The sequence below is a fragment of the Lampris incognitus genome, chromosome 17 (genome assembly GCF_029633865.1).
Source record: "Lampris incognitus isolate fLamInc1 chromosome 17, fLamInc1.hap2, whole genome shotgun sequence".
Taxonomy (NCBI): Eukaryota; Metazoa; Chordata; class Actinopteri; order Lampriformes; family Lampridae; genus Lampris; species Lampris incognitus.
In genome coordinates, this window is record NC_079227.1 from 14657632 (window position 1) to 14671905 (window position 14274).

Below are 14274 nucleotides of genomic sequence, written 5' to 3' on the forward strand. Positions count from 1 at the left end.
TTGGCCATGTCTGCACGGGTGGGAAGCCGGATGTGTGTGTGTCCTGGTCGCTACACTGGCACCTCCTCTGGTCAGTTGGGGTGCCTGTTTGGCGGCGGGGGGTGACTGGGGGGAACAGCGTGATCCTCCCACGTGCCCCTGGTGAAACTCCTCACTGTCAGGTGAAAAGAAGCGGCTGGAGACTCCACATGTATCAGAGGAGGCATGTGGTAGTCTGCAGCCCTCCCCAGATCAGCAGAGGGGGTGCAGCAGCGACCAGGACAGCTCAGAGAGCAGGGTGATTGGCCAGGTACAATTGGAGAGAAAAAGGGGGGGGGGGTAAACTTGACTCTGCCCCCTGGGGCACGTACAAACGCTATGTGTATGCAACTGATGAAACACACAGGCTTGCAGGCGTGAAGACATTTATGCACAGATCTTCACCTGGCAAGTTACTTCTCTGCTACTATTCACAGAGCCTCAGGCCGAGACTACCAGCCATCCCTGAGAAAAAGTATACTGAAGTTTACATCAGCGCACTTATAGTATAGTGCACCTCTTTTAAAGTAAAATAGGTAAGTGTATTTTACTTTTGTCATACTTGCAAATGATGATCTTGAAAATAGTAAACTATAATTGTGTAAGTCAACAAAAATTATACGTTTCAGTCCCAACATTATACAGGTATACTATTAGTTAACTTTAAGTATGCCTTCATGGTGCATGAGTAATGTTTACTCAGAAGTACATTTTACTCTTTCTCATCATCAGCCGCTTCTCCGGGGTCGGGTCACAGTGGCAGCAAGCCAAGTAGGGCACTCCAGACATCCCTCTCCCCAGCAACGCCCTCCAGCTCCTCCTGGGGGATCCCAAGGCGTTCCCAGGCTAGAGTGGACATGAAGTCCCTCCAGTGAGTTCTGGGTCTACCCCGGGGTCTCCTTCCAGTTGGACGTGCCCGGAAAACCTCCAAAGGAAGGCGCCCAGGAGGCATCCTAATCAGATGCCTGAGCCACCTCAACTGGCTCCTTTCGACGCGAAGGAGCAGCGGCTGTACTCCGAGCTCCTCACCCTATCTCTAAGGCTGAGTCCGGACACCCTACGGAGGAAACTAATTTCAGCTGCTTGTATCTGCAATCTCGTCCTTTCGGTCACTACCCAAAGCTCATGACCATAGGTGAGGGTTGGAACGAATACTGACTGGTAAATTGAGAGCTTTGTCTCCCGGCTCAGCTCCCTCTTCACCACAACGGTCCAGTGCAACGTCCGCATTACTGCTGATGCCGCACCGATCCTCGGTTGGCACATGTATGATTGGTACATTTTACTCAATGTTACTTTAAAAACATACTTAAAAGTACACTATTTCTCCATAAGAAATACCTTGGTGAACCAGAGGAAGTCTTGCATGAGGGTGCTGCCATAGGAGTCATCCACCTCCACAATGGGGATCTGGTCCTCAGTTGTCACCAGCAAACTGTCTTTATGGTAAAACACAGAGGCCAGGTAGATCCCCCTGCAAGGCAGCACAAGTGGTGCATTCCAGGAAGTTAAAAAAATAATAAATTTGGGAACAGAAAAATGACATTTTCATCCATTGGTAACAGTGTCTGGTCGATTTGTTGGTTTTGCTCATTATATATATTTCTATGCATATATACACTACCGTTCAAAAGTTTGGGATCACCCAAACAATTTCGTGTTTTCCATGAAAAGTCACACTTATTCACCACCATATGTTGTGAAATGAATAGAAAATAGAGTCAAGACATTGACAAGGTTAGAAATAATGATTTGTATTTGAAATAAGATTTTTTTTACATCAAACTTTGCTTTCGTCAAAGAATCCTCCATTTGCAGCAATTACAGCATTGCAGACCTTTGGCATTCTAGCTGTTAATTTGTTGAGGTAATCCGGAGAAATTGCACCCCACGCTTCCAGAAGCAGCTCCCACAAGTTGGATTGGTTGGATGGGCACTTCTTTGAGCAGATTGAGTTTCTGGAGCATCACATTTGTGGGGTCAATTAAACGCTCAAAATGGCCAGAAAAAGAGAACTTTCATCTGAAACTCGACAGTCTATTCTTGTTCTTAGAAATGAAGGCTATTCCATGCGAGAAATTGCTAAGAAATTGAAGATTTCCTACACCGGTGTGTACTACTCCCTTCAGAGGACAGCACAAACAGGCTCTAACAGGTACTATTTAATGAAGATGCCAGTTGGGGACCTGTGAGGCGTCTGTTTCTCAAACTAGAGACTCTAATGTACTTATCTTCTTGCTCAGTTGTGCAACGCGGCCTCCCACTTCTTTTTCTACTCTGGTTAGAGCCTGTTTGTGCTGTCCTCTGAAGGGAGTAGTACACACCGGTGTAGGAAATCTTCAATTTCTTAGCAATTTCTCGCATGGAATAGCCTTCATTTCTAAGAACAAGAATAGACTGTCGAGTTTCAGATGAAAGTTCTCTTTTTCTGGCCATTTTGAGCGTTTAATTGACCCCACAAATGTGATGCTCCAGAAACTCAATCTGCTCAAAGAAGTGCCCATCCAACCAATCCAACTTGTGGGAGCTGCTTCTGGAAGCGTGGGGTGCAATTTCTCCAGATTACCTCAACAAATTAACAGCTAGAATGCCAAAGGTCTGCAATGCTGTAATTGCTGCAAATGGAGGATTCTTTGACGAAAGCAAAGTTTGATGTAAAAAAATCTTATTTCAAATACAAATCATTATTTCTAACCTTGTCAATGTCTTGACTCTATTTTCTATTCATTTCACAACATATGGTGGTGAATAAGTGTGACTTTTCATGGAAAACACAAAATTGTTTGGGTGATCCCAAACTTTTGAACGGTAGTGTATATTAAAATATTTTCCTAAATAATGTATGTGTATACACTCACCGGCCACTTTATTAGGCACACTTGTCCAACTGCTCGTTAACGCAAATTTCTAATCAGCCAATCACATGGCAGCAACTCAATGCATTTAGGCATGCAGACATGGTCAAGAAGATCTGCTGCAGTTCAAACCAAGCATCAGAATGGGGAAGAAAGGTGATTTAAGTGACTTTGAACATGGCATGGTTGTTGGTTCCAGACGGGCTGGTCTGAGTATTTCAGAAACTGCTGATCTACTGGGATTTTCACGCACAACCATCTCTAGGGTTTACAGAGAATGGTCCGAAAAAGAGAAAATATCCAGTGAGCGGCAGTTCTGTGGGCGAAAATGCCTTGTTGATGCCAGAGGTCAGAGGAGAATGGCCAGACTGGTTCGAGCTGATAGAAAGGCAACAGTAACTCAAATAACCACTCATTACAACCGAGGTATGCAGAAGAGCATCTCTGAACGCACAACACGTCGAACCTTGAGGCAGATGGGCTACAGCAGCAGAAGACCACACCGGGTGCCACTCCTGTCAGCTAAGAACAGGAAACTGAGGCTACAATTCGCACAGGCTCACCAAAATTGGACAACAGAAGATTGGAAAAACGTTGCCTGGTCTGATGAGTCTCGATTTCTGCTGCGACATTCGGATGGTAGGGTCAGAATTTGGCGTCAACAACATGAAAGCATGGATCCATCCTGCCTTGTATCAACGGTTCAGGCTGGTGGTGGTGGTGTAATGGTGTGGGGGATATTTTCTTGGCACACTTTGGGCCCCTTAGTACCAATTGAGCATCGTGTCAACGCCACAGCCTACCTGAGTATTGTTGCTGACCATGTCCATCCCTTTATGACCACAGTGTTCCCATCTTCTGATGGCTACTTCCAGCAGGATAACGCGCCATGTCATAAAGCTCGAATCATCTCAGACTGGTTTTTTGAACATGACAATGAGTTCACTGTACTCAAATGGCCTCCACAGTCACCAGATCTCAATTCAATAGAGCACCTTTGGGATGTGGTGGACCGGGAGATTCGCATCATGGATGTGCAGCCGACAAATCTGCAGCAACTGCGTGATGCTATCATGTCAATATGGACCAAACTCTCTGAGGAATGTTTCCAGTACCTTGTTGAATCTATGCCACGAAGGATTAAGGCAGTTCTGAAGGCAAAAGGGGGTCCAACCCGGTACTAGCAAGGTGTACCTAATAAAGTGGCCAGTGAGTGTATATGTTTATGCCGGCAAGTCATACTGCTGTTCCTATAAGGTCAACAAAATGCACCACATAGTTTAACTCTGTTGTCTGTAAACATGTTTTATGTCTGTAATTTTAAAGGCCCATCTAGGGACGGGCACTGGAAATGCTGTGAGGCATTGCTTTGGATAATGTTGTGCAATTCTCTATGTATAATGCATCCACCCCTATTAAATAAACATTAAATGAAATTTTTAAAAAAAACTTCCTCATAAATAAGTTTAAAAAAAGTAAATTTACTGAATTTAATTTAGGCTAAATAAAATAATTTAAATTTCACAGAAACCATCTATAACCATAGCCTACATATTACTTGCATCCCTTATCGCATCCCATTTTTGCAAATGGCTATGGCCAATACGCTTCTGTTCATAAATATAAATTATGTGCGACTGAACGAAACATAGGTTTATATAGCAGTACAAACCTTTTGAGCGTTTTCACAAACTTGTTGGAGGAGTTGAAGAGATGTTTGAGGCTTCGGGACACCGACTGCTTTCTGCTGGGATTCTGCAGCTTTGAAGAGTCTGGGACAAAAGAGAGAGACGAGGGGTAGAGGAAGCATTGACAGATGTTGCAGTTCCTCTTTGGCTATGTTCAGACTGCAGGCAAATCTGATTTGTTTCTCAAATCCGACCTATGGGCCGGACTGTCCACACTGTTAGTGTTTGCAAGTGATGAGATCAGATTTGTGCACTGATGCATAATCTATCTATCCATCTATCTATCTATCTATCTATCTATCTATCTATCTATCTATCTATCTATCTATCTATCTATCTATCTATCTATCTATCTATCTATCCATCCATCCATCCATCCATCCATCCATCTATCTAGCTATCTATCTATCTGCCGTGGTAATGACGTAGGCTAAGTGCAGCAAACAACAAGCTGCAGACTATGAAGAATGAAGCCGTATCCCCTTGGTCTTCACACTATAGCGACATCTAGTCTGTTCATATAAGCAAGCCATGGTGATGGAGGAGGTTGATATGTGCAGCCATATTTATATGTGCTGCATGTACCACCAGCATCGGCCTGCAGCAAGAGGTGTGGTGCCAGAAGCAGGGCAATGAGTGGTGCGAACAGCAACGTTGTGTGTCACATTGGGAGCGACATAAAAGACATTTAAAATCCGATTTGATACGTCAGACTGAGACACGTATCTAGAAATTCGATTAGAATCACTTTGAAAACCACCTATGAACACAGTCCAAATCTGATTTGCAAAAAGCTGTTCAAACTACTGCAGCTCTTTTCTCAGATGTCGTGGAGAGGAACCGAACACAGGCGAACTGTTATAAAGGAAAGCTCAACAAGGAGGCTCTCCCCAGACCTCAAACGCCTGAAAAACACAATACTGGGATTCTCCAAACAATTACACCTCACTGATCATCAGTTTGTGTAGTAGACAGTTGCACATGCATGTGACACAGGTGCGGACAGGCCATCGGGAAGTTCGGGAATTTTCCAGGTGGGCCAGGGTTCTGTCAATATGTGCTACCTATTGAGATGTGCTACTTAGTGATTCTGCGCATGGGTAGGAGAGGTTGGGGTTAGAATTAGGCTGCTATTGATTCGTGCTACAATATCATTTTCATTTAACATACAAAAACATGCTGCCTTGTTGAAAAATGCTACCATAGCACGATTTGATAGCAGTCTAACCCTAACATCCCACAACCATGTGCAGAGCTGCTAAGTATCACATCTTGATAGGTAGCACACATCGACAGTCAGAACACCTAGGGCTCTACTTTCGGGACGGTGCAAGGCCAGTGGTAGCGCTAACGCAGATGTAATGACAATTTCGTTGGGTGTAAGGTGGTTTTTCTCTCACCTGTGCACCTTTACTCATTTCTGGGCTTGCCATGACATCATTTACGCCGAAATGGGCGTGGGGTGCAGTAGAGGGTGTGTTAAGTCAAGTCAAGTTTATTTAACCACAGTTGAACCAAAGTGCTGCACAAGCTTAAAATACAATACAAAATAAGTGACACATATGAATATAAAAATATATGTAAAGAAAAGATAATAAAGAATATCAAATATAAACAATAAAACATAAGAGTAAAAATATATTTGCACAACAAAATCACGGTGTCAAGCTCAACTTGAATTGAATGCCAGCGAGAAGACCTCTGTCAGTCAAAATCAGGTGGTGCAGTGCTAGTCTGGTGGAAATAAAACCAAATATCATGCCTGCATCTCCACCTGCTCAGACCACGTCTTAGCACAGACATGGGCGTTGCGTAGTAGTTTCCGGGCTTTAGGCGAAGGCGCAGTAAGCATAGACTTTTCCAAAATCACACATACCACTTTTGTGTGATTTGTGCTGGCCTATTTCGTGAATAATTTAACTAACGATTACTGTCCTAAATCTTTTTAATCACCAAAAAAACTATCTGCAAGTGTATCACTGTCTTCCAGCATAAAACAATGTGCGTCATTACGCATGGAAACAACATGGTGACGGGGATTCAAATATTTCAACCAACCTCATTCAACCTGAAAGAACGAACTGATTACCAAGGCTAACTGATCCGTGATCACAACTATTCAAGGTCTCCTGCTGTGTTCACAGAATATGCAGGAAAGAGAGAAAGATGCTGGTGAGAACGGAGACATGTTAAACGGTAGTCTGTCAAATAACGCGTGATCCTCGCACGCGCTACGTCCTCCTGGCGAAACTCTTCACTGTCAGGTGAAAAGAAGGGGCTGGCGACTCCATATGTATTGGAGGAGGCAGGTGAAAGCTTGCAGCCCTCCCCGGATCAGCAGAGGGGGTGGAGCGGCGACTGGAGGCTCGAAAGAGTGGGGTAATTGGATGGGTACAATTGGGGAGAAAAAGGGAGAAAAAAACCCCCAATAAAATATTGGCCTCATCTTAGATCTACTTGTGCTGTGAGTTAGCGCCAGGGCCTTGGACTGTGCTATGACCCGGAAACTAGAGCCTCCAGTCTTTTTTTTTACACAACCCCGCCATTATATAGTTAATAGGTAATCTTACCTGCAGTGACAGGGCTGGTGCAATCCATAATAGCACGTAGCAGTTGCTCTCACAACTGAAAGTATTTAGCACAACACAATAGTGTTGGGCAAATTTGTAATTTGTGATATTGGGCTATACAAATTAAATTGACTTGATTTGACTCAACTTGGGCAGTTGGTATCTAGCACTTGTTGCCAAAACATATTTGGAAAGAGAAAACCCACAGCCGGCAGTGCAGAGAAGGTGCGGCAATAAATAAATAAAGAAAGAAAGAAAAAAAAAAGAAGAAAAAAAAGAACAAGACCAGGTCAAAATCGAGTATATGGCTGGACCATGTATGGTCAATGGTCGAAATTGTGGCCAGTTTGTTACAGGGATAGTTAAGTGGTGGCGTCTATAATGTGAATTTCTGGGTATTAAATGTTCATCTGCAATTTTCTGTAGTGGTCCCAGTAATATTTGTTGTTAAAGTGTACTGAAGTAGCATATCACATGACATGGTTAAGCTACGTTCGAGTAAAAAAAAGGTTATAAATGCAGTTGCAAGAAAAATACTTTCCACTTATATGTTGGGATGGTTGATTTGAAAGAGAAGTTAATTTAATTGTAATTACACCTATTTAATTGTAATTACACCTATTCTAATTCTTTCATCTGTTTCTAGCTACGGATCCGTTTTTCTATGACTCTGGTGTTTGTGAATTGAATTTTTTTTTTGCAATGAGGCTCATTTGCATAGAATTTTGCACCAAATTTATGCATTTTAACTAATTCAAATACATGCAAATAGCACCGGAGCAACGAGACGCTATTTGCTTGGCAACGTAGTAAAGGGTGCATTTCACTCTTTGCAGGTACTTTGAGAATTACATGATTTCTCTTTGTGTCATTTGTGCAGGTCCACCAGCCACAAAAGCCGTGGAATGCTTTTGTGAGTTCGGCAGTGAGTGTTTTGTCAGAGGGATTGTTATTTGGGGCTTTAAATGTGTGCTCTCCCTCATGGCCTCTCGGTGCTTGGCCGACCAATCGTGTAACTTCAATGATGTTGTTGGTCACCTGATCCAGCGGCCCAATCGTGTCAAACATTATCACTCAGTCAGTCACTCTAATGGACATCCCCAGTATGGCGTAAATGGCGTCAGAGTTGGAGAGCGAAATTGGAAATGAAAACAAGGACATGAGCAGGTTTGAAAATAAGAAAAGTCAGAAGAATTGAATCATTTGAGAACAGAGGAGACATATCCTGTCGCGATAAAAGCCGTGACAAGCGAAAACAGGATTTTCAAGGACCCATGTGATGTCAGAAAGTTTGTAGAGGATGTACGATCGATCAGGATAACTAGAAGTGGGATGGTTATCGTTGTTTCTATCTCAAAACACCAGAAAGATATAGCCCTTAAAATCAAAATCAAGATATTTAGAAGTCTCCGTGTAACTTGATTCTCACTTGGATTAAAAGGAAAGAAGAGGGGAGTTACTGGTCAGTAAAGGCTGAGTCATTTTGGGATGTTGCGGGTGTGTGTGAGGCAAGAATGACTAGATTCTGAGAGGGAGACAAGGACGACAATAATTCAATGTGTTTGAATTTTAAAGGGGAGTTGCTGGAAAGAGTGTACCTTGATTATGTGAGCTAGAGGGCGAGGCCATATGAGACAGCTCCTCTCAGATGGTTCCTGTTGTCAAGAATATGGACACGTTGAGGCAGTGCATAATGGAGTCAGAAGATGTGGGAAAGACAACTGCAATGTTGAAGACTGTAAAGTTGAGAAGGCGCAAGCAAAGAGCCTGCACTGCAAGGGAAATCATGATATAGGATCCGCACAGAGTCCAACAAGAATTACGGAAAAGAAAGTGAATAAGATGACAGCAGAAATGGGAACGTCGTATGCCAAAGTTGCTAAGAGAATGGAGAGAAATAATGAGATGGTGGAAGTGCAAAAAGCACTGAAGCAGAAAAGGAATGGAGCTGACCAGAATATCTGCATGGACAAAAAATTTGGCATTCATTGCCATGGTCATAAATTGTGCTGCTGAAATAAAGGGGAAGTCGGAAAGAATCAAGATGGTGCTGGATGCTGCCAGGAGATAGCTGAATGTTTTTGACATATCTGGAGAAGAACTAGATGGTACACTGCAGGAAGGATTTGCATCAACTCAGACCGGGTCTGAGATAGATAATATCATGAATAGGATCACTTTGGGTGTACAATGTAAATAATTACTACGGTGAAGTTCTTACATTTCAGTAGGTGGCGGTAATACATTTCAGATGCCAACCGCCAATAAAAACCAACAAGAAGAAAAAGTAGTCACTCTAATGTGGTTGCTCAGTCAGTCAGGCAGTCAGTCAGGGACAGTCGCCTTTGTAGAGCTAGCCTGCCAGCTGGTCCAGCCAGATAGGCTTTGCTGGTTGACAATGCAAAGTGTGCCAAGGCAATGGATTTATTTAAGCAGTCAGCAGGTGATGATGAGGACGGTAGTGAAGAGCCAGAAACATCACTGAGGCGTGAGCTGGGAGCAGGCGCTTTGTAATGCTTACATTCTGTGTGCTGTGAACCAGCTAAACGAACTAATTAAAGAAAAAAGGGTTTCTGTTAATCTTGAGGTTTCAGTGCTAGAGTACCACTACAGGTTGGACCATTGCCAACATTTAACTAGTCAGACTCAGTGTGCAAAGGTTTAGAGAAGTTAACGCTAAATTTCTCTATAGTGTTGAAAAATATGGTCATCAACTTCGGCTGTAAATAGTTGAAATAAACTTGTAAATCTGATAATTTCCTTCTAGGCTACTCAATTCTTTTTCACATTATAACCTATACCGCATATAATATTTGATAGCCAGCCCAGCCATAAAAATGATTTGTTAAGTACTTGCTCTACAGTCTAAACAAAGAGATGACCATGGCTCTGAACAAGGGAAAGGGGAAGGATGGAGGAGGAGGGAGCAGGAACCAGCACAGATCCAATTACAGGTGTGCTATTGAATGTTACTGTCTGACTGTGAAGTAAATTAGAGCACAATCATATGATCAGGTTGGACTACTTCATTCAAGTTATTTATTGTTGGGTGTCGGGATGGTGTGGTGGTCTACTCTGTTGCCTACCAACACAGGGATCGCCAGTTCGAATCCCTGTGTTATTTCCGGCTTAGTTGGGTGTCCCTACAGACACAATTGGCCGTGTCTGCAGGTGGGAAGCCGGATGTGGGTATGTGTCCGGGTCGCTGCACTAGCGCCTCCTCTGGTTGGTCAGGGCACCTGTTCGGGGGGGAGGGGGAACTGGGGGTAATATAGCATGATCCTCCCATGCGCTACATCCCCCTGGTGAAACTTCTCACTGTCAGGTGAAAAGAAGCTGTTGGGGACTCCACATGTATCGGAGGAGACGGGGTAGCCTGCAGCCCTCCCCGGATTGGCAGAGTGGGTGGAGCAGAGATCGAGATGGCTCAGAAGAGTGGGGTAATTGGCCAGATACCATTGGGGAGAAAAAGAGAAAAAGAGGGGGGGAAAAACATAAGATGTGCCAAAATCGATCAATGCTCACACAACATTTCACCACAAGGATGGGCCAAAGCGTCCATCCAAGGAGCAATGCTCATTAATCCTCAAATATGTCACTGAAGTTGTCCATGGGAGGCTAATTTCTGTCGCCGACTGTGATAAAACAACAGGGAGGCATTTGTGAAGTTACTGGCACAGATTCTGGAAGATGTCACAAAAGACATGACTACATGTATTGCCAATGCCACTGACGGAGCCACAACACACAATACCAGAGCTTTTCCTCACTGTTATCAGAGAAGTCAAATCAGGTGCACATCTGGTGTTATGTACACATCCTTAATCTGGTGTTGGCAGACTCTACACAGGTTGTCATGCAAACTGCAACACTTTTTTCTGTGTTGAATGGAATGACATTGCAATGTTTATATGGGAATCTCATAGTTCAACAGCTGGTTAAGGAGACTCAAGAAACCCGAAGGAGGCGTGCCAGGGACTTCATAGGTGTTCACAAGGCAGCAGACCAGTTTGTAGTATGGGCAAATGAGAAGCTGAAGGGCCACATTGACCGTGAGGTTGAGGTCCAGGGTGGTCTGCCAGAAAAAAAGGGTGAGAAAGAAGAAAGCTATGGCAGGCGAATTGGCATTGAATGAGAGCTCATCAGACCCTATCTCCGTGTACGTGGTAAAAGTCCACAACATAATTCTGGACAGAGTGGCAAAAGACATCAGGTCTCAGTTTGCACAGATTTTGTATACCTGCATCCAAGGTACTTTTGCTGACATATAGAGAAGGGCATCCAGCAAACAGCGTTGAAAAGTCTCAGCAGGTACTTAATCAAGACTGATGACAAAGTCACAGCTGAGACACTTGAAGCTGAATTAATAAGCCTGGAGGAACACTGGGAAGCACTGAAGATGCCACCTTTACAAGGCTATGATCTCAGAGATGAGGAACCTGGGATCAAAACATGTGCTTCCTGCAAAAACGGTGCAATCTGTTGCTTTCAAATTCTAAATCGATACAACTTGTTGACAGATGCATAGTGTCCTTAGTCTGGCATACAAATGTCTCCTTACTCTGTCAGTCAATCGGGTTCCTGTGAGAGGAGCTTCTCTACAATGGAATTCATCAAGAACAGACTGTGAAGCACCATGTCTCAGGACCATCTGGAGGCCCTTATACTGATGAAAACTGAGATGAAAATCTTGATATGCTGATGACAACTGAGATGAAAAACTTGATGGGCCTGGACAGTGATGTGACAGACCAGATAGCACAAAGGAGTGTATTGCTGCGCCGCCTCCTGACGACTTAAGGTGGGTTTTACTCAGTCCTCTGCATTAGAAAGTCAGCATCTGTATTCGTATTTTTACAGTCGCACACTCCAAATGCAAACATTTGTGTCACACGTCTCCCATTTTGTATAAACAAAACGTTGTAGGTAAACAAGCAGATTGTGTTTTAATGTTAACAATTGATTTTTTTCTGTCTTCAGAAGATGGGTATGTAAAGGTCTGACAAGTATGAAAACATTGTTTGTGTGTGGGTGTTTGTTTGTGACCTAAACTAGGGCAACCAAATGGACAGCAAGAGGCCATCATCAATGATGAGTAACCAACCAGCTACCTGAGCCATGTGCCATGGAGATGTGTGTGCACCTTTCAAGCATCTTTTCTGGCCTGTTATGTTCTAACCATCATGGTAGGATCTTAGACATATGAAACCCCAACATTTTACACTCTACAGGAAATCACAAACAAAAACCACTGTGAATATAGTGTGCTTTATGTGATATAGTGTTAATATAATATGATTAGTGTGATATTTTATAACTATAGTGTGCTTTGAGTGAATATGTGGCGTGACTATAGTGTGGTCCTGTGGACAGTCTGCATGTTCTAATGTAGTTCTCTGTGTTGACACACTGTTGTGACTGTTTTGCAAAATTTAAAATAGTTCTGATAATAAAAGCAGGCCATTAAGTCGAATTAGGTGTCAAATGATCATTACATTAATTCAACTTTGAACCCCCCCCCCCTTTTTCTCCCCAATTGCATCTGGGGAATTATCCCACTCTTCCGAGCCGTCCCAGTCGCTGCTCCATCCCCTCTGCCGATCTGGGGAGGGCTGCAGACTACCACATGCCTCCTCCCATACATGTGGAGTTGCCAGCCACTTCTTTTCACCTGACAGCGAGGAGTTTCACCAGGGGGACGCAGCATGTATGAGGATGACGTTATTCACTCCAACCCCCCCCCCGAACAGGCGCCCCCACCGTCCAGAGAAGGCGCTAGTGCAGCAGCCAGGAAACGTAGCCACACCTGGCTTCCCAACTGCAGAATTAGCCATTTGTGTCTGTAAGGACGCCCGACCAAGCCGCAGGTAACATGGGGATTCAAACCAGCGATCCCCATGTTGGTAGGCAACAGAATAGACTGCCACACCACCCGGACACCCCACAGAGCATGTTTTTTTTTTAATTAAGGGTTCGCTGATTGACAAATGTGTCAGTTTGAATTTGGTGCATCAAACTGGGGCTGCTTGAGATCAAATTTCCATGCTGCTTTTTGTTGGCAGCCAGCCCCTGATGCAGCACATACAGTACAATAATGCTACTGGCATGTGATTATTTTCTACCAAGAACGCCTTTTGTACCATGTCTACTGCACTACAACCTCTTTCACAGCCAGCGACTGTTATTGTCAGTCTTACGGGTCATGTCTTACAGCGCGCACTCTTAGTTCATGTGCCATGCTACTGTACAGTCCCATGAACACGCGACTTCGTGTTATTTTCCATGTGTGCCACTTGGCCACCCTTCACGTAGGACAGAAACAAAAACTCTGGCATTTGTACATGTGTGAGCGTGTGAAACGGCAGCATTTACAAGTTCAGCGGAGGTGACGATAAGGTTGAGTGAGTCTCCTGTGTTACTCGGCCTAACTGAACGTTATCTTATCCCCCTTCGTTCAGCCGTCTATCTCTCTTCCCTCTCTTCGTCCTTTACGCCGTCCCTCTATCGGTCCCCCCTGACCCTTTTGGAGGCCCGCGGGGATCGTGGGCCCTCAGCGATGCCAATCTCCAGACCGCAGCCCCCTTTTTCTTCAGCTAATTAAGCGTCACATAATTGCCGGCCTGTAAACACAGGGCAGACAGGCAGACCGCAGAAGCGGCGAGCACCGCTCACAAACAACGTCGGCGGGCCGCCATTCTGCCCCTTGGTCTGGCACCAAACGACCCTGTCGGAAATGTGTCCCTTGCCACGGTCCGCTGCCGTCACGTCGTTAAAATACAGATAGACGGAAGGAGGCTTAAAGGATGGAGAAAGGGAGGAATGTTCGGTCTGTGAGGCCCTCCCCGAGGGCCTGTTATGTACGGGAAAATGGGTCTGAAGTTTGAAAACTGGAAACACAGGCTCTCTTCAAAACCTACCCCTGCCCCTCTCTTTGAAAAGTTTACTTTTTAGGTGATGGATATTTCAGTGAGGGGGAAAAAAGAACATTATTTAACCGTATCATTCAATACTTATACTTATCATGTAGTGTGGGTCAATTTTAGAAAAGTGACCGTCAACCAAGCACTGGGGTTATCCACTCGTGTTTATGAAGTACCATAATATATTTATATATATATTGCTATTTTTATATATTCTGCTCCA

The 14274-nt window shown here is 44.1% G+C and overlaps 1 protein-coding gene across 1 annotated transcript in view; it reads right to left on the reverse strand.

Annotated features, from left to right (window-relative positions):
- The window catches only part of LOC130127109 (ankyrin repeat and fibronectin type-III domain-containing protein 1-like), an 88743-nt gene that overhangs the window by 38222 nt on the left and 36247 nt on the right, over positions 1-14274 (reverse strand). The window contains exons 8-9 of the mRNA XM_056296685.1: positions 4546-4645; positions 1360-1492 (exon numbers count right to left, since the gene is read on the reverse strand). Of these exons, the coding sequence (XP_056152660.1) occupies positions 1360-1492; positions 4546-4645 (233 nt within the window). The remainder of the gene's footprint in view (positions 1-1359; positions 1493-4545; positions 4646-14274) is intronic.